At 51.7% G+C, this 19,394-nt stretch overlaps 4 protein-coding genes and 2 non-coding genes across 6 annotated transcripts; 2 read left to right on the top strand and 4 right to left on the bottom strand.

Moving 5' to 3' along the window:
- Positions 1 to 481: 481 nt before the first annotated feature.
- On the top strand, positions 482 to 4,950 carry NCU02172 (hypothetical protein). The gene is made up of 2 exons (XM_959438.2): positions 482 to 1,335; positions 1,394 to 4,950. Exons 1-2 carry the CDS (start codon positions 860 to 862, stop codon positions 4,308 to 4,310), a joined length of 3,393 nt encoding a protein of 1,130 aa, XP_964531.2. The 5' UTR covers positions 482 to 859; the 3' UTR covers positions 4,311 to 4,950.
- A 136-nt stretch (positions 4,951 to 5,086) lies between these two features.
- On the top strand, positions 5,087 to 5,181 carry NCU15010. The gene has a single exon. It is a non-coding gene; the product is annotated as a tRNA-Ile (tRNA).
- A 1,657-nt stretch (positions 5,182 to 6,838) lies between these two features.
- On the bottom strand, positions 6,839 to 11,188 carry NCU02173 (C6 zinc finger protein). The gene is made up of 5 exons (XM_959150.3): positions 10,667 to 11,188; positions 9,397 to 10,567; positions 9,203 to 9,337; positions 9,006 to 9,145; positions 6,839 to 8,958 (listed from the first exon to the last, which is right to left on the bottom strand). The coding sequence occupies exons 1-5, from the start codon at positions 11,146 to 11,148 to the stop codon at positions 7,179 to 7,181; spliced, it is 3,708 nt and encodes a 1,235-aa protein (XP_964243.3). The 5' UTR covers positions 11,149 to 11,188; the 3' UTR covers positions 6,839 to 7,178.
- A 2,520-nt stretch (positions 11,189 to 13,708) lies between these two features.
- Positions 13,709 to 15,688, bottom strand: NCU02174 (hypothetical protein). The gene is made up of 2 exons (XM_959151.3): positions 14,380 to 15,688; positions 13,709 to 14,210 (listed from the first exon to the last, which is right to left on the bottom strand). The coding sequence occupies exon 1, from the start codon at positions 15,065 to 15,067 to the stop codon at positions 14,390 to 14,392; it is 678 nt and encodes a 225-aa protein (XP_964244.3). The 5' UTR covers positions 15,068 to 15,688; the 3' UTR covers positions 13,709 to 14,210; positions 14,380 to 14,389.
- Positions 15,689 to 17,986: 2,298 nt separating this feature from the next.
- Positions 17,987 to 18,921, bottom strand: NCU16325 (hypothetical protein). The gene has a single exon (XM_011395034.1). It carries the CDS (start codon positions 18,504 to 18,506, stop codon positions 18,057 to 18,059), a length of 450 nt encoding a protein of 149 aa, XP_011393336.1. The 5' UTR covers positions 18,507 to 18,921; the 3' UTR covers positions 17,987 to 18,056.
- A 292-nt stretch (positions 18,922 to 19,213) lies between these two features.
- On the bottom strand, positions 19,214 to 19,284 carry NCU15009. Its single transcript has one exon. It is a non-coding gene; the product is annotated as a tRNA-Gly (tRNA).
- Between the last annotated feature and the right edge of the window lie 110 nt (positions 19,285 to 19,394).

Genomic DNA, 19,394 nt, shown 5'->3' with positions numbered 1-19,394 from the left:
TTCCCCTCCCCCACCACCGTCAGAGCGTTGCTGTGGGATTTGCTTTCTTCAATTGGTGTCAGCCGTCTCAGACCGGCGCAGGGTAATAATGCAATGACAAGAGGGGGAAACAAAAAGAGAGAGAGAGAGAAAGAAAAAAAGGGAAAGTTACGTTACCGTACGGTCAATACCAGCTAGTCGAGTCGACGAGGTAGCAGCGACTCGGCAACGGACTAGTCTAGTGTAGTGAGCAAGTCGGCAGGGACCAGGGCAACTGTAAGCCCAGCACACACCATTGCCAACCAAGCTGACGATGGAGCCCTTTCTCCTTCGTTCAGCAATCCTCCCCCGGGTCTTCCCAGGTTCCATCTCCCAGAGACCAAGACCAAACATCCTGGCCCGGCCCTGGGATCTGGCCGTACCTACCTAGGTAGTAGTGTACCTTTCGTTCCTTCTTTCCTTCCTGGCTACCCTGTCCATGCTGCCTTCCTGATAAGACCCGAGCACATCTCTCCTTAGCTCCGGCCCACCTTTGCTCCCTCTCGTTTTAATTATGTTCATCGCCAGTTCCTCTTTCCCTCTCCTCTCCTTCTAATAGTAAGTAATACAAGTGTAGAGAGAGGCTGAGGTCCATCTACATGAAGCCGCCATAAGGGTCCTTCCCCATACCAAGACCCCAGGTCACCACCACCACCACCACCACCATCATCACCGCATCACGGATATCACGATTCACGATTCACGGATCGAGGCATGGCAGCAGTTTCAGTATACTAAGGCATAGCATTATCCTGCCGTCCTCTTTGATCCTGTCTGCGCTGTCTCTGCGCCAGGGAGACCTCCCTCCTCCTGCAGCAGCATTAATACCACCCAACTTATCATGGGGAATACACAATCATCACTCGAAAACCCCGATTTGTCTCCCTCGAGGCTGTCCAAACCCAAAACCGTCAACCCTACCAACGAAGGCCTACTTTCCTTGCACCCCGGAGGCCTTGCTACGAGTCTAAATCGCCAGAGCGCCGTCCTACCCGCCCGTCCTGAAAATGCAGCTCTCGAATCCAACCCCGCGCCAATAATGTGCCCATCCGCCAATGTGTCCGAGGGTGATTCGGAGGAAGTAAAAGCGAAGTTGGGAGGGAGGAAGGGTTCACTCAGGTTGATGCAAGAAAAGGCAGCCAGAAGAATGAGTCTGTTCCGGTCCAAGTCTTCACAGGGAAATCCACACAAGGAAAAGGGGGCCAGTACTGTTCGGCCAATGTCACGGAACTGCACCACAGCCACCAGTCCCAGGTCCAACTCCGTGACTTTTGAATCCGCCGCCGCCGCCGGTTATCTGCAGCCACACCAGGAGAGGTAAGTTCCATTCATCACAAAGATCCGCTTAAAGATTGCTGACAATTATGTTCCATAGCTGGGCTCATCCGCCCCAAACCCGCCTGACCTGGAACCACGATACAACTACTTATGCCTCTCAGCGACTGATCAACCTTGCCGAGGAGCCGGCTTTCGTACACACAACTGCCGTATCTGAGCGTGCAACGACCATGACAGAGCATTCATGGAACGGCCAAGATTACTTTGATTATAACGGAGCTCCTGCTAGAAAGCATTCATGGAACGGCGGGGATCATTTTGAATTCAACGGAGCTCCTGATAGAAAGCATTCGTGGAACGGCGGGGATCACTTTGAGTACGATGGCGCTCCTATCAGACGCGCAGACTCCGATCTTTCTCTCTATGTGCCAGTCCGCAGACGCTCGATACTTCAGACGCCCGGTGTGGCAACGCGCAGAACTTCCACAAGAGATGGCCTGACCCACTCGCAGTCAGTCCGGTATAGCCACCCACAAACGCCACAGATCTCGCGCCAGCAGTCCATCGACTCTTTTAGGGAGGGCATTCTGTCCATGCCGCCACCTGGACTAGATCCATTGGCTTTGCAGCGGGTTGTGACACCATGCGAGGACGAATATCAGTCAATTGGAGCTTTCAAGCTGGGAACGTTGCGTATTACCAACGGTACTGCGAGCCCACTGAGCCCCGAGCTCGAGGGGAAGGGACAAAGAGTAGACTATTTTTCGAGGGTGCAGAGCAGCCTTGATTCACGTGCGGAGGCGTCACAATTCCTCCAAGTCAAAATGCCAGAGCCGCGTGTGGTGAAACCAGCCAACAACGTCTTGGCTGCCCTGTCCCAGAACTCGACTCAGCCCGAATATTCTTCAAACGAAGTCCTCGACGTCCGTCTGGACCCGAATGCAAAGTCGCAGCCTAGCACATCCCCCGGCAGTGATGCGGCTGCGACTGTCGCCAGAACAGATAGCGGGTTCATGAGCATCTCTGACGAATCTCTTAACACCAAGCCTTTGTCCAAGGCCGATTCTGGATACAGTTCCAATGTGTCTTTGCGCTCGCTCCACACCAAGTCTAAGATCCCCGATCGGGAGAAGAACAAATCAGACGAGATACAGATCAGTCCAGTCAAGGTTCAAGATTTTGGCCTCGACATTCCACTCAGTGTTTCTCCTCCTTCAATGACGCCCGAATCAGAGGCGCCTCCATCAGTCCCTGCTAAAGATACTCCCCCAGTCTCTCCTCTCGAAGGAGGCCAGATGTTTGAGAATCTCCGGAAGAGTCTTTCTCTCCGCGGCCAGCAAGCTAAAGCCGGTCTCCTCACTCCCAAGTCCTCGCAAAAAAGCGAAAAGCGTCCTTCACTAAGTGGCAGTAGCCCGAAGTCTCCCGAACTCAACAGCCTCACTCCAGCCAGCACCAAGTCCAGCAAGTCAGATCGTTCAAACTCGGCTCACAGCATCAGCAGCACGTCACAGAAGCCGAGCAGGCTGCAGAGATTTTTGAGCGGAGCTCGCCGTCCCACCAGTTCTCTGCCTACACACAGCCGTCATGCACCTGAAGAGATATGCGTTCCAGCCATCCCGAAAGACGTCGAGCGCGAATTCCGTGACCACGGCCGGCGCTTTCCCATGAACACCAGGAGGCTGGCTCTCAAGCCCCGTTCCAGCATGGACACTCTGAAGACCATCTTTAGTGTTGGCAGTATTGAAGCAAGCCTCGAAGCAACCACCGCCAAGCCGGCGGTTACCACCGTTCCTGAGGCGGAAACTGGCGAACTTGCCGCGACCAAGGGTGTGTCCTGGAGAAAGTCGATTAGGAAGTCGATGGTCAGGAAGCCCGTACGTACCAGCAAAGATGATGTGAGAGACGGCCGCCAAGAGGAGCAACCAGGCGTCTTTGATTCGATTCTTCCACCCAAGAGTGGAAAGGTTTATGGTAGTACAATCAAGAGCAGCGGCGCCGGGTCTGAAGCACTCAAGGAGGCGGAAATGGCCGGATCCAGATTACCATGCGATCGGACAATGAGTCTCACTGTCTCGCTTGAGCGAACTCTCAATATGCAGATGGTTGGAGCGCACTCGAACCTGGCTGGCTTGCCTACAGAACTGCCCCCGGCGTCACTCCCGAGCCCAGTGATTTTCCGGACTGCATCCATGACATTCGACCACAAGACGACGCATAATCAACCACCCGTCAGCATGCAGACGAGACGGTCGTCGCTTCGGGTGCCCCAACCTCATCTGCGGCCACAATCGTCAACTTCTAGCTTGAGACATGAGGTCAGCCGTGAGGATATTCACAGCTATCCGTCTGTGCAGTCTAGTCGCAGACCGAGCAGAGAAAGCATCCACAGCTACCCGGTGCACGAACAGGCAGCTCAGAACTACAGTGCTCACGAGGAATTGGGAACCATTGGCCAGGACTACTTGGGCACTTCGGCTGCTCCTCCCCAGATGGACCCTCGACGACTCGCCGCGTTCAGGCAGCGCCAGAACACCTTGCCTCCTACCTACAGGGTTCCCGACTGGAACCCACCAACCAGGAGCGACATCAGCCGTCAGTCGTCCATGACATCTTCGAATGGAACGAGTCATCACAATTCCAGTAACGGAATCCAAAGGCCGAGCAGTGCCCAGCCTCGCCATAGTTCCTACATCCAGCGGGCTCAGACGCTTCGTCATAGGCCCAGTCATGACGCTTATCAGCAGTTGCGTCTCCAGAATGCTAACCCTCCGGACATGTCAAGTGTCTACGGAGTGCTGGCAAACGAACCCTGGAGCAACCCCAACATGGACTACAGGGGAACTCAAGGGCACGTGGTGCCTGACAGCACATACCCGTCCTACGTTCCCCGACAGATAGGCCATCATAGGAAGCGTAGCATGAGCATGCACACTTCGCATGGTTCTAATCCGCCTTATCGGATTCTTCACAGCTACAACTCACCAGCTTACCGCAATGCCCCAATCTGGGGCTAATGGGCGATGGATGGGTTTGGTTAACACTCCTTCTATCTCTTTGTATCAGTTTTCATCATTCCGTCATAAGCCTTCATCTCATCATTGATACCACGTCTTGCATACTTGGGCGTTTCTGGATATTTAACTCATCAACCCACTTATTCACTGCTTTTCAGAGCATCGACATCTTTTTGTTTCCTTTTTCTTTTATTACCTCTTCTCGTGGCTGGCTACAAGCACTACGACATTTTGTCTGGCAGTCTCTTGCTCATTTTCGTTTCTGGTTTGAGGATCTGGCATCATCATCTTCATCCTCTATCAACTTGGATAGGTAATTATGTTGGATACTACCAGTTTGCGTCCGCCATCGCTGGCGAGGAATTTATACATATCCTACTTCGTACATATTATATACACACACACCACTATCATTATTACTACTATACCCAGGGAAAACAGGGAAGGGGCAAACAGGAGAGGGTAGAAAGGAAGAAATCAAGGGAAATGCGACCGAGAGGGAAAGGTCGCTGGAAGAATTTATTGGTTTGGGTTGGGAGGAATCGTCAGGGAGACTGAGGATAGCTGCTCCCGCATACTATATGGAGGCTGCAATACATGTGATTTACTTTGTAGTAATTTTTACATGCCCATGTTCTTGATATGCGATTCTCTGTGCTGGATGTGATGCGTGGTAACGCTTAGCGGAAGTAAAGTTGATTTCTATCCGGGACGCCTGCTTCTGCATGTGCATTATAGGGTATTGCTGCAGACCTGCTTTCAACAACCAATCAACAGCCCGATTAGCTCAGCTGGTTAGAGCGTCGTACTAATATCTTTACGAGATATCAAGTCCATGCGAAGGTCAACAGTTCAATCCTGTTATTGGGCATTTCTTTTTCTCTTTTCCATCTTTTTTCCCATTCCTTTCCAATGCGTTCAGTTACTTTTCAGTTCCTCTAGTGATCATCGTTTATATATTGAATAGTTTAGTTTTGATGTTACAAAGTGAGATATCCGGAATAGGGAAATAATCTCAAACCGGACAGACACGGCTTGCGCGGAAGCTCCCTGCCAGCTAAGCAGCTTTAGCAACCTGTACAACTGATACTTACTTGCTGGACTACTTAATGACTGGTTTCCTCAACTTGCTTGTACATCAATTCCATTTCCTTTTGCTTTTACCTCCTTCAGTTGTATATTATCCATCGAAACAATCAATAGTCCATCCTCCTAACTAAAGCCAAGAAGACATGCAGTGCCAACGCTACCAGAAGTGACGTCATCCGCAACACACCCAATACAACAACCACTGTGGCACTGCCTGATACACAGTACAGTACATACCTACAGTCCATGTGAGCAGTTAGTTGAACATCTGAAGGATCACTCACTTATTTATATGTATCGGGTAAAGCTCGCCCGTTCATCAGTCAATCAGTCAGTCAGTCAGTCAGTCAGTCAAGTCAAGCCAACCCAATACCATAGTGTATGGTAGTCGGTCACTCGACACAAGTAGTCCCGACAAGACCGCGAACCAACCAACCAACTGTGTAAACAAACTAACTAACGAAGGAGTGTTGTTAACAACAGTAACATAAACATAACATAACATAACATAAACAGTAATAGCGATTGGTTGATCGATCGATCTATCTACTCACTTACTCTCAATCCGAAACCCCCGACCGACTGATCTCCGTGATCTCATCACACATACTGCGTACAATCCAAACACCTCGAAATTTTCGAAGAAGAAGAAGAAGAAGAAGAAGAAGAAGAAAAAAAAAGAAAACATGACGTCCCCGTCTCTACCTTTATCCAGGAAAGAAGCAGAATCCCAAGTCCGCTCGTGGGGATTCTCCCATGTGTTTACGTGGACAGATGGGGGTGGTGCTCGTATGTCTTTCTCTCTCTCTCTCTCTCTCTCTCTCTCTCTCTCTCTCTCTCTCTCTCTCTCTCTCTCTCTCTCTCTCTCTCTCTTTCTCTGTTTCCCCTCCTCTCTTCATCCCTTCCTTTTTCCCTGCCCCCCCCCCTCTCTTCTCCCCTTTCCCATTTTGCCATTGTGCCATTTTTCTATTTTGCCATTTCCCCATTCTCCGCCCCCCCCCCCCCCCCCCCCCCCCCCACCCCTTCCTATCATTCTGTTCATATATACTTCAACTTTATCAACAATGTTCTAACCGATAACATCGAACACAAACAGACTACGCCCCGCACAAACACTCGTCCCTGACAACGCACTTGATCCTCTCTGGGTCTCTGACCATCGCTTACCCAGGCTCAGAAGACAAAGACAAAAAGGAAAAGACGACGACGACGCATGGGCCTGGGGAGAGATTGGATGTGGATGCGGGGCAGGTACATGAGGTTTGGATTGGGAGGGAGGGATGTACTTATGTTATTGGGGAGTGAGTGATTGATTATAATTGATTGGGGAGTGGAAGGAAGGGTGGTGAGTGGTGAGTGAGTGGATGGATTGTTTGATGAGTGAGTGATAGAGTGAAGGGGAAGATAGTACAGGTGGTGGTTATACAATCGGAACAGGACGATGACACCCAAATCACATAAATCTATCTATCCCTTTTTCGAAATCGTTGGAAGATAAAACGAGTTTCGTTATATATATGAATATCCCTTTGTGTTCTTGCCAGTTCATCCTCTATATCCATCCATTCGAGTTATATTGCCCTATGTACTCCTTTCCATGACCGCCCTGCGATCCCCTTCCATGGTAACCAGCATCCAGTTACCGAAATACAACAAAACGTTCAACACCATGACAGTACCCAAGACTCTTTATTGCCCATTAGTTATTATAATTGATCCCGACGCACCGCATCACGACCATCATTTGACCGTTTCTCGCCTCCTCGTCCACTTACACCATTAGTTGCCCCTTTCTTTCCTCCTATCTTCTTCCTTCACCCCAGCCCCAACTCCAGTCGTCTTGTTCTCCCATCTTCGTCGTTCCCCATCCCCATCCTCTCTCCTTTCCCTACTCGCTGTCCCACCCCGACCCTCATCTCTGTCTCCATCCTGTTCTTCGTCATCATCATCATCGTCTCGCTCTAACTCTTCTTCGTCATCACCAGCACTGCTCCCCGCCCGACTCCCTCCATGCGTACTTCCCCTGCCAAGATCCTTCAGTAAAGTCCCCAGACTCTCGACTAGTGGCGGCAGCGGCTCACTTTCGCTGTGCGAGAGCGAGGGGAAGTTTTCGCGGAAGATGGAGCAGGCTGTTTGGAGGGGGAGGAATGGGTTTGCGAGGAGGGATTCCACTACCGGGTTAAGGATGCTCATGGTGTTGGAGGGACCGGATGGATGCGGTGGTTGTTGCGAAATGGTGAGTGCTGGAATTCCACGGCCTGTTTGTAGGAAGGTACGTATCTCGCGAGTCTCTTCACCGTCGAGAATCGCAAAGGGAACGTCCGGTGGTTGTTGGTACTGATGAGACGGTGGCGGGGGTTGTTGTGAAGGTAGTGTTTGCGAAGGTGGGTGTTGCTGCTGTTGTTGATGGGGCGTCTGCATCTGATATCCATGACCGGACGGCAGCGGAACCGTGACAGATGACCTCCTCGGATCCTCCATTCCACCGCCGTTGAACGGCTGCTGCCCATGATGACCCATCCCAAAGCCTCCGCTAACCCCAGAACCGCCACGACCCATCTCATGCTCTCCACTACCCCAAAACAGCGACGGCAAGCTCGGCGATCCCGGATTGGGACCACCCAGCAACCCATAAACCCACAACGTCAAACTGGCAAAATACACAGCCATGGCATTAAACCCCCTCAGCCCCGTCGGAGGTAGTGCCCTCGCCGCTCTGAACACCTGTCCGGCATGCCAGACGGCATACCTCGCATCTGTGCTTCTCACCCACCCTCCTCCGTTTGTTCCTCCTCGTCCATTTCCTTCACCCCCAGTGCCTGAATAAGGGTCCTGATGGAGAAAATACGCCGATGCCCTCCTGGTTTCTTCCTCACCTGCTTTCCCCGCATAGGACTGGAGCTGGTTGAGATCAACATGTAAAGCCACCATGAACATCTCAAAGGTTATCGGCATATTGGAGTTTGCGATTGACACTGGTGAGGAGATGTTAGGGGCAGGAGAAGTAGCATGTGACCCTTCCGGCGCCGGAAACGGAATTGGATATCGTCGATGGGAAACCGGGGTGTACAGCTGGCTTTTGTGCACGTAAACGACGCTGGCGGCAAAGTCCTGCGCGTCGCTGTAAAGTTCCCGATGCATGGCCTTGAGTCCTTCACGGTGGTTCGAGAAGTTGCGCTGGGAGTAATGTCCGTAGTTGCCTGACATGCTTGCGACTGTGGAAGGCTCTTGGTAGAGCCTCATTCCGTAGCGGTAAGCGGAGATCTGGCCCCAGAAGGAGTGGAGAACGGCGGTATTGACGAGCTCAATGTCAACAAAGTCGACAAAGTCGTCGAGCAGGCCGGGACAGTGCATGATTTCATTGAGACGTGGCATGGGCCGGTCGGGAGGTGGTGCACGTTTCATTAAGTGCAGGTCACGCCAGGCCTTGGCGGAGGGCGCTTTCCAGAGGTCGCGTGAGGAGGGGAGGCTGAAACAGAGTTCGGTGAAGGAGAGAAGGGGTGTGGTCTGAAGGGTGACAGAAGTTTGCACATCATGGAGGAACATATGTAGGGCAAGCCTGTACCGTTAGCGGGCGTGTTCCTCAATGTTGACGGTTCAACATACCTCTTGTAAGACTCTCTATTGATGAACGTCCGCCATTTTCTCTCCAACACTTCAGGCGTATCCGAAGCTTGAGGAAGAACCGATGGTAGGTCTGCCTGTGTATAGACGGCAGCGGTGTAGACGCCGGCACGACGCATCATCTGTCCGTAACTTGGTCAATATCGAGTGCCTGGTGGTGGAAAGGGGTGGCAACCTACAATCAACAGAGGCTGCAAAAACGCCTCCGCCAATTCCGTTTTCCTCTTAAACCCGCTCCACATGCCAATAGCAAGGTGCAACGCAAAGCTTTGAAGACATTCCAGCTTCCGAGTATTCGAGTTTTGCGATTCGAACTATTTGTGTCTAGTTGTCAGTCAAGTGTTACCCTACCTTCAAGTGGAAAGAAACTTACCAAACTATTCATCCTTGTCCTCACAATCTCCTGCATCGACAGTCCAAATTGCCAAATAGCCGGAACCGCAATGAAGCTGGCCCCATTCGCCACAATCGCACCCAGCAGCTCCGGCAACATCTCGGCGGGGTTTAGCGAAGGCGAGTGTATCCAGCTATCGCACTGGTACTCGTCATGCACCAGATGGGCCTGCAGCAGGAAATTGAGCACCTCCAACGAGGGGAACGACGGCACGCGGTGAGGGTCGTTTATTTGCGACAAGACTATTGCGAAGAGCCGGTCCCTGGTGCCTGAGTCGATCTTGATCTTTTTCATCAAGGTTGATGGCCGGCTGGGAAGCCGGGACTGTGCGATGGCTGTTACGGCATCCTCGTCGAGATTTCGGAGCCCCGCTTCCGTCTCTTTGCGCACGTAGTCTTGCTTGTCCGCGGGCTCCCAAAGCCAAGGGGAGCGCTTGAAGGCGGCGTGACGCCGAGCTGGGTCGCGGTGACTGGTCTTCCTGTGGGCTGTCGGCCTCGAAGACGTGGTTGCCGTGTCGGTCGTGGATTGCGGGCTCTGGCTGTAGGAATCGATCTGGGGCACGGAGAAGCCGTCGAAGTTGATGTCCCAGGAGGTGAAGTCGATGTCTTGGAACCAGGGGTTTGTGGGGTTGGAGTGGACTGGGTAGAGGAGATCCTCGGGGAGGGCGTTCATCATTGGCCCTGCAATGAGATGGAGGTCATTCATTGCCCCTATCCCTTGATGTGGATGTTGATGCGCAGGTGGGTACGGATGCTGTAGATGGTGTTGTTGCGCATGGCCATATGAAGTCGATTGCTTGGCAGGAGGCATGCCGTAACCGCCGTTGAAGCCACCGTAAGACGACATGGTCCCGTCGACGGGCGTCATGGAGGCCGAGGCGGCAATAGGGGTGCCATTTTCGGAGGGCGTGAAGACGGAGCCGGCATCGGTGCCATCTGCCGTCCGATATTGCGGTGTCTTCTTGTTGGAGGTCTCGCAGACGAGGTTCTTGAGCCGACAGCGGGTGCAAGGTTTCATATCATCGCATTTTGCCTTGGACATGGCGCAGTTGAGGCATGCTTCGGCGGCGCGATCGCTCCGGCGGATTATGGCGCGTCCTTTGCCATCGTTGTCCCTGTCGTGTGTTGTCTCGTGGCGCGTGAGTAGGTCTCTGCGATGGGGATATCAAAGTTAGTGATGACTGTGCCGGACCGGAAGGGTGGGCTGGGACGTGGAGCATGGGCCGGACGAAACGAGGCGAGATACGTACGCGCGATTGAAGCGCTTGGGACAGCGAGTGCATTGGTACTGGCGGGCATTCTCATGGGAGCGCAGGTGACGGGTGAGGTGGTCGGCGCGCTCATAGACGCGTTTGCAGATCTGACAAACGTGGTTGGAAGTCGGGGCCGGGGCGGAGGAGGGAAGCGACTCGGTCTTTGGCCGTTTGGCTCGGGGCGGGCCCGCTGTTTGCTGCTGCTGCTGCTGCTGCTGCTGCTGCTGGTGGTGGTGGTGGCCGTGGAGAGGAGGAGTGTCAGGGAGAGCTGGAGGAAGCGTGCTTGAGGGCGGAACGGCGGCGGGAATAACGGCGATCGGAGGTGGATGGGGGTGGTTGGCGCTGGCGCTGGCGCTGGCGCTGGCGGAAGAGGTGGACGAGGCAGTGTTCGTCGCATAGTCGAGCGAGGACAATAGCAGATCGGAGCCCGCGGCGTCACACAATATGTCGATGCCGTTCTGCTCCGTCGTCATGGTCATGGTTGCTTGCTAATCTAATCTTCGGATTCCCAAGGCCGGGCGGGCGACGGGAGGGTTGCGCTGAGACCCGACAGCGGGAGACGGTCAACAGTCCACCACCCCTGGTCGTCCACGCTGTCCATGTGTGCCAATCAGCGGCTCAATGGCTCCCCATGGCGGCCAATGGCTGCCAATGCTGGCCGGAAAGTGGAAGTGGTGGTGGAGGCTAGTAAGAGAACTATAGTGGGGCCGGCCCTGTGGAGGACAAGCCCTTGTCTTCCTTTGCCAGTGAGCCCCAGCCCTGCTGCCCAGCCCTGTGCCCTTTCAGCGGGGCCTTCAGGGGGCCTGGCCCAGCTGACCCGGAGTTCTGCTCGGACTCCTCCCCACTTTCCCCGGATCTGCCTGCCGAGGGGGTGGCCATCAAGGTTCCATTCCCCACTTCCACCTCCTTTTGCGTGGACCCTTCATTTCTATCATTTTGTCATCTTTACTTCCTCATCGACAAATAATCAAGCATCAGCTTTTGACGGTCTCGACACCGTTGATTGTTGAAGCCACATCGATGCCTTTTACTGTCTTGGTCCCTTTCTCGATTTTAAGTTGATCAAACGACCCGGTACCGGTATGACTTCCTACCTCTAGAGATCTCTGCTTCCATGGTTATCCAAGTTGCTGCTCACAGCCCAGTTGATGTGCATTGTTCGAGCTTCGAAGAGTACTGAACCAAGACGCTGTCGTGATTTCCTATCTGCTACCATGGTTACCTATTTTTATTGCTCACAGTCAGCTCTGTTTGGGTTGCTCAAGCCGCCCTGAAGACACGGGTACTCAAGGTAATCGCGCGTCCTCTGGTGGGTGGTTTCATCCGATTGCGGCATGTGATGCCATATCTCTCCCCGTTACCTTCTCCAAATGGTCTATTCACCCTACTTAATCCACAAAAAAAGTGAGGTGAGTACCCAACACAAGGCCCTCACCTGTTGTGTCTCGTATCTAACCTCTAACCCTTTCGAGAGGCCTCTATAATCGATTCCCTTATTTAGTTTCATTGCTCGGCGGTGTGGTGTGGTGTAGTACAGTGCTGTCTGTCGTCATATCTGTCTGCTTATCTCGACCCAGTAGGTAGAGGTAGGTTCGTCCCATCCCCTGGGTTGCATCCATCCATCCATCCATCCATCCAGCAGCAGTTTATCAATGACATTGGACTAGATATCTGCTCTTAGTTGGTCCATACCCAGCGGTACATTCGGTCGATCCCGTCGCTGAGAAAACAGGGAACGCCCATGTAACTGCACAAATACTTAAGAGTGTGTGTGATGTGCGAGAAGGTGGGGGGGAGGGGGAACACTGGGGGACTGGGCACTCGGGAATTGAGGACGGGCCAAATTGGGCTCTTGAGACTAGGGGTTTGTTTACTTTTCCCCTTTGATTCGATTCCCTTCTTCCTCTTCTTCTTGTTTTGGATTGGTGAAACCCAAGTTCACTATGGAGAACGACTTCCCGGTCTTGTAGTTACTAGTGAGGCGAGGTGAGGTCATGATGCTACTTCACCATTGTTCTGTAGGTAGAATCTTTGCTTTGTGTTCTATAAGGTGAGGTCGTCTTGTCATGTGTTTAAACCCATTGAAGGCCGCCTCATCTCGCCCAACAATCTACAATACGACAAAAGAGCCACCGTTGTGGGTCATGAGCTGATTTTCCCATGCTTTTCATCTATCTGGGAAACACTCCGATATGAAAGGATCTTCACCGGTCGCCTGTGGCTTCGGCCCTGTTTTGGTGTCAGGTTGTCTTCAGTCTGTGTTTGTGGTCTTGTGTCTGTGTGATGGAGTGTGTTTGGTGTGCCGTCGTGTTGGTGGTTTGGTTATTAGGCTGGTGTGCCGTGCCGTGCCGCGTCGTGTTGGGGGATTGGTGGTTGGTGAACCGTGTGTGTGTGTTCAGTGATGTTCTTCCAGTTTTCTTTTTTTTAGGATCATATACTGCCGATTGAAGTGTTGTTGCCCAACTTATAATGAGCTTGTAACCTCAAATTGGCTGCGTCGTAGTTGGTGTTCTCACTGTCTGCTTGGAAAGTAATATATGTGTTTATATGTGCTTGGTAGGGCAACGCAGTGTATTTGCTGGATCGGTTGGTATATCATGAGCAGCCTGTGTCTCGCCTCATCCTTACTGATGGGTTCTGTTGTGTTATTGTGTGATCGTGCCACGGACAGCCTCCTCATTTTCCGCTGTCTCGAAATTTCTCGCTGTCGGATGCTGGACCCAAATGTTTGCACATTCGTAGTGTCGTACCTGTTATTCAAGTGGTTCATCCAGTGTAAGCTGATATGAACTGGAGGAGAAATAGGCAGTGTTACGTCGGAGATGTGGAGAGATGAGTTGACGGGCGCCACTCGATTCAGGGTAATGCCACATCGGTCCCGTTGGTCCTATGTCTTGTTACACCATGTTCTTTGTCAGGAACTGTCCGGTTTTAGGAAGAGTGTCTCAAGCCTTCATGTTAGCCCTCGTTACAAATAGCCCAATAGGAGCCCTCCCGGTATTCATGTAGTGCTTGAGCGAGTATCATGGTTTCTCCATAGGTGCAACATCTTTCGTGTGCGCGTGAGCCACAAGTACTTTTTTATTATCTCCTATCCCAATCTAATTCCCAACCTATCGTCTCGGATATTCCATCGCCCTTTTTTTTGTATGGTTCCCTCCTTCCCTTGATGTTCATCATCCTGTGCCGGATTTCCACCTGATCGGCCCCCCTTTAAGCCATGCCCGTAACACCGTGACCCCAAGGATGGAAAACGAAAATCAAGCAATCCGAAAAGGCAAGGGTATCAAAAGGCCTCCCCAAAATCTAGCATGCTTCCCAACTCCGACCCGTTGTCGTCCTTTTTTTGTCCATTCCGAAAACCATGGCGTGAGGGAAAGAAAAGCCCAGTATTAAGTCCTCCGCAGTAGTTCTGTTCAAATGATGGATTTCGGCATTTGGCTTAGAGGCACTCATGCCTGCAGACGGGGCAGGCACGGCCTCGGATTACCCATGTTTCAGTGCCCTTCTTGAGACATTCTGGGCAACGAACACCGGGAAGCTGTGAAGGCACAAGTGTTAGTCACTGTATTTACCACATGGCGGTGTTGCACTGCATATCAACTGCACCAACCGGACCGTCACCCTCTTGTATGTAAAATACAAGTAACGGAAACGTGGGGTGGTGGCCCAGGTGGGTAAGGGTAACAGTGAACTGTCTTGGTACTCACATTGGCAAAGTCAACCAAGGCTCCCTGTCCCTGCCGGTTGACCAGTTCCTGCTGCTCGGGCTTGTTCATGTTGTAGTGGCAAGCGTGGGCGGGGATTGTGTGGCACATGTTTGTCGTGTTTCCAGGTTCGAAGTAAGATTATGGGGTTGTAGGAAGTGGAGTGAGGAAGTGTCGAGGTGTTCAAGGTCGTGGAAGCGTATGGGTTCAAGTGTGCTTGTAGATTGTCCGAGTGATCAATGTCTGTTGTTGCTGTCGTTGTTCGTTGTTGTTGTTGTTGTTGTTGTTGTTGTTGTTGTTGTTGTTGTTGTTGTTGTTGTTGTTGTTGTTGTTGTTGTTGTTGATGATGATGATGATGGTGATGGTGCTGGGGAGGAGGACAAGAGCAAGCAGAGGGCAGGTCTATATATGCATTCCTGGCTGATGTAGCATGAAGCCGGACTCTTCCTCTTTGAGCGGGTGACGAGGCGGGATTGCGTTGGCGACAGTAAGGATCAAGGGAGCTAGGATGAACCGTGATCGTTCTCGAATTCTTCGGACGGGAGACGGCTGGCGGTAAGGGAACGGAGATGAGGAACCAAGGCCATATACTGGTGAGGCTCGTCATGGACACGAGGGACGATAGGAAGCCGTCGTCTGATGGACGGCGTCTTTCCGAACGGCGAGACAGCGGCTCGACGGTTTTATGCATTAGAACTGGCGCACAAAAGACAGCACATAGGTGGGAATGTCGAACGGCCGGACCGGGATCGCTCTCCGGGAAACGGCAACGACATGTCTCCGACAAACGATGTCCATATGGGGGCCGGTACCTACCGATCACCAGCCCACAGCCTGGAAGTGGTGACAAGATGAAATCACAGCTTGGTGTAGATGCCGGGCTGCCATTGGTCAACAGGATTCTCCGAGGACTCCATATCGCCTATGTATGTCTTGTTCCATCGTTCAAACACTCGAGACAAACCTAAGAATGCAAGGACCGGGCGCGATTTGGTTCCTGGGAAAGTCTCAACGGTCGCAGCTTGTCTACCTAGGTAGCTTCCACTTGTCCAGCTTGGCAGCGTGCCATCTAAGTACCTAGGCATGCTGTGTAGCGCACTGCAAGGCGAGGCTAGCCTGGTTCAATTCTGAGACAAGTGTCGTTTGCGCAGGGCTCGCCGTCTGCCGGAGAGTTGCAGGAAATGGAAAAGTCCAGGGCATGTTTTTTTCCATGACATTGAAGCCTGATCATGCAGCTTGCGGTTTGCTGCAACCGTCCTTGGACTCTTGACACTGGCACAGCACAGCGCTAGAGACTGACTACCTGACCAGAGACTGCCCAGAAACTACCTACCCAGAGATAGGACATCGTTGTTCGAATCACCCAGTCCCGGTTCGTGATAGTCCGGTTCCACTCATCCTCTTTGTGTGTTTTTTTTTTTTTTTTTGTTGAGTCGAGGTCTGGGAATTTGCTTGGCTTGAGTGGGAGAAATTGGTTTGCAATAAACGGGACTACGGGGCGTGGAAGGGATGTGAATTGTGACCAGTCAGTAAACCCAGTTCTGGGACTGGCAAGAACGCCCCACAACGACGGTCACAACTACCAAGAAAAAGAACTTACCATAGGTAGGTACTCACTCCAGTTCAGTTCCGCCTTCTCCAACAGAACGAAGGACAGATAGATGATGGCGGCAAGAACATGAAATTACACAAGCAAAAAAAACTCTGCCTGAATTGGGTGCTACGTGTGCGCCGGTGCCCGCCATCTTCTCCGACCCGTCCTTTCCCGTCTGGCTGCTCTCAATCCATTTCTCCCAAGAACCATCTGACAATCCCCGGGAGCCTCCAACGACAGAAACACCATTATTCGTATTCCCGACCTGATTTAGTACCGCCCGTTCCTGTTCGTTGTCCGCGAGTCAATGTGATATGATGGCTCATGGAGGCTGCCCCGGCTTCCCCCTTCTTCCGTTTACACTGTCACTGGCACTTCCACGATGCGCCCACAAGACTTAGTATGTATCCCACAATCCCACAATGCCCCCTGCGCGTCTGGGTTCAATTCCCGAGCAGACGGTCAACGTCCAACGCCATGGTCGATGGTGATTCGTCCGTCTCCATGAACCTCTGCACATCACCCATCGAGATCAAACCACCCAGCCAACAGGAAAGAAATCTTTTGCCAGCATCTCCGAGGGAAATAGTGGCCAACAGGACAAGATAAGACCGTTGTCTGCCCTTCTGGTCATGCCCTCGTTCTCACTTCAACGCCCGAGCAAATCAGGAGATGAGAGCTCTGGTGGATCAAGTCACATCCACTCGGCTCAAACTAGACATCTACCGAACCTATTGCCCAAGCCGACCTCGGCCGGCTCATGATCTCAAGTCTGGGGAGCCTCATGCTAATCCACCCACCTTACTTCGTCGAGTCGTTCTTTTACACATCACCTCAACCCCGCACATCTGGCCCCTGGGTCTGCTCGTCAACCTGACGACTCAACTCCCGACTCGCAATGAGTCCACTGACATCATATTCATGGACATCACTGCTGGCCTCTTCTCCACACTCGAACCGTGATTACCATACTCTATCTCGATCTCATCCTTACCTTCGCTGGCGTTTTCTGAATCAAACAAAGTTTGGTTATGCCAGCTGTCATGTCTATACCCTCGCAATTCGAGTATCCTGCAACCGCGTTTCTGCAGCCCATCAGATTTCAAAGATACCCAACAAACGCATCGATTCATATGTTTTTGGGCACCTTGGTCTATCTTTTTTTCGGCTCTCATGACCGGCAAGGTGTCACTTGACGTGATGCTCTCAAGACTCCCGGTGGACCGAAGAACAGCGAGCCCAACAATGGGGACCGTCAAGCCCGCCCCTTGTCGGCGTTTCCATCGGTACACTAGCGCCCCTGCATCGTCGTTGTTGTGGTTGTGATATCGACTCTCATTCAGGACCGCCCTTCTGAAACCAGCAACATTCACAGGTGGCCTGACAGGTCGCCAATGAGTTCGAAGCTCTGTCGGAGTGATGGAAGCTGTACCGCAACGGCAAGCCCTGGCGAAAAAGAAGGGCTCAACCCATATGCTCCACCCAGATCTCATCGTGATGAGGATGAGATGTTTTCTGAATGCCAGCGCTGTAGCGAGGTATCTGGCATGGAGACAACAGTGAACCAATGCTAGACTTTCTGCTGAGAGGAAATCCTAGCAGTGGCAAAGCTTGCGATATCGCTGACTGACAAAATTTGCACCAATAGGTCACATGACGTTGCTGACTATTCAGAGATATGTCATCCTCTTTCTCACACTATGCTTCACGAAAGAGCTTGAAATCGGTTTCAATTCAACACCGGGATCTTGCGTTTGCCATGCAGATTGAATCTCTCCTCGCCGACAACGTTCGGGACACCTCCAATCTGCCGCCCACCTCGTCCCCGACATGTTTGCACCAAATAATCACACACTGTGTACATGCAGGAACAACTGCAGGGAGGCTTATTCACTGTGCCAGCAAATGATCTGACAATGGAGCCCCATCTTCAAGACCCTGACCGTCGTCAAGAGTGTCGACACCTCTACGCGAGCATCAGCAAAATTGCCTAGGAGGTTGATGGATACTTGCTCACGAGCAGGTGAGATAGATCCATATATCCCTGAACTATGTTGCCCTCCCGGAACCCTCGGTCATCGGTACTTCAGAGGGCAGCCGTGCCCTTCCAGAGCCCTCTGTATGGTTGACAACTGACTCCGAGGAGATGTCTCTCCCAAACGGCGCAAACATTGAGTACCACTTCAAGACGATCAGTTTTTTGAAGACCTGACGAGTAACGGGAATAGATCCCAGCCTTTGTGTTGCACGGAAATATCTGGCAACGGGAAACTTCGTGACCTGCGGTTGCGGTCACGGAAGGATGTGGTTTTCTCCTATCCTTCCTTCCCTTCCCTTCCGTCCTTCCTTCCGTCCTGGAACCAGACTGTTGGGAACGAATCAACTCGCAGTCCTCCGCCATCTGCTCCTTCATCTCCATGGGCCTTTTGCTTTCTTCCCTTCTCGTGGCTGTTAGTACGGTAAATACGCAAACCGGCTTGCCCGATCTGCCCGTCTTGGCCCGGCGGCACTCCGTCTTCCGTTCTCCACGTCGCATAACCTCACTCGCTCCGTGTCACTCCGATATTGGCCAAACGTCGGGTGCCGTCCTCAATATGAAGGCTGGAAGGGAAACAACGGCCCCCGATCATTTCTGACAAGCAACGACACAAGCAACGGAGAATGATCAACGCCTTGGGAAGGAGTCACCTAGTCTTTACGCCCTTGTCAAGAAAATCTCAGCAAGATAACATGATGTTGCTTCTTCCCGAGCTTTGTGTTTGCCATGAGGATTGTTGGTAGGAATGATAATGACTGCACGAGTTGAGCAAAGAATTCATAGATGGACTTTATCGCCATACGGAACTCGAGTTGCGTAAGGCACAATATGTTGAACTAGATGAAAACTCGACAAAAAAAGAAAGGAAAAGAAAAAGGGAAACGGTCTGGCGGTCAATTGGCCCTGACACATCGTTTATTCATATCGACGAAAAATATACATGTGCAAGAGCACCAGTAAAAAAGCAACAAGCCCTAACTATGCTTTCGCTAAACAAATGTTCCGATAGAAGAAAGAAAGAAAGAAAGAAAGAAAACACCAGACCGGTGTAGGGATACGAAAAGAAGCAGGGATTTGGAAGGAAAAAAAAAAAAAAAAAAAAAAAAAAAAAAAAAAAAAAAAAAAAAAAAAAAAAGAAACCAAGTAAAACTAAATGATCTCACCTGAAGGGAACTAAGATTTCAGAAAAAAAAATTGCTAAAAAATGCGCCAGCCGCGAATCGAACGCGGGGCCCATCGATGGCAACGATGGATTTTACCACTAAACCACTGGCGCTTGTAATTGATGTTGACAATTTCTGCGAAAAACTATGCCTATGAGGATAAGATTAGTTAGGGGTTATGAGGTCAGGATACCTGGTCTTGGTGGACCACAGACAGTTACTT

This window comes from Neurospora crassa, linkage group I, assembly GCF_000182925.2.
Source record: "Neurospora crassa OR74A linkage group I, whole genome shotgun sequence".
Classification (NCBI taxonomy): domain Eukaryota; kingdom Fungi; phylum Ascomycota; class Sordariomycetes; order Sordariales; family Sordariaceae; genus Neurospora; species Neurospora crassa.
Note: the sequence above shows the minus strand (reverse complement) of the source record. Positions and strands in the feature narration are given on the sequence as shown.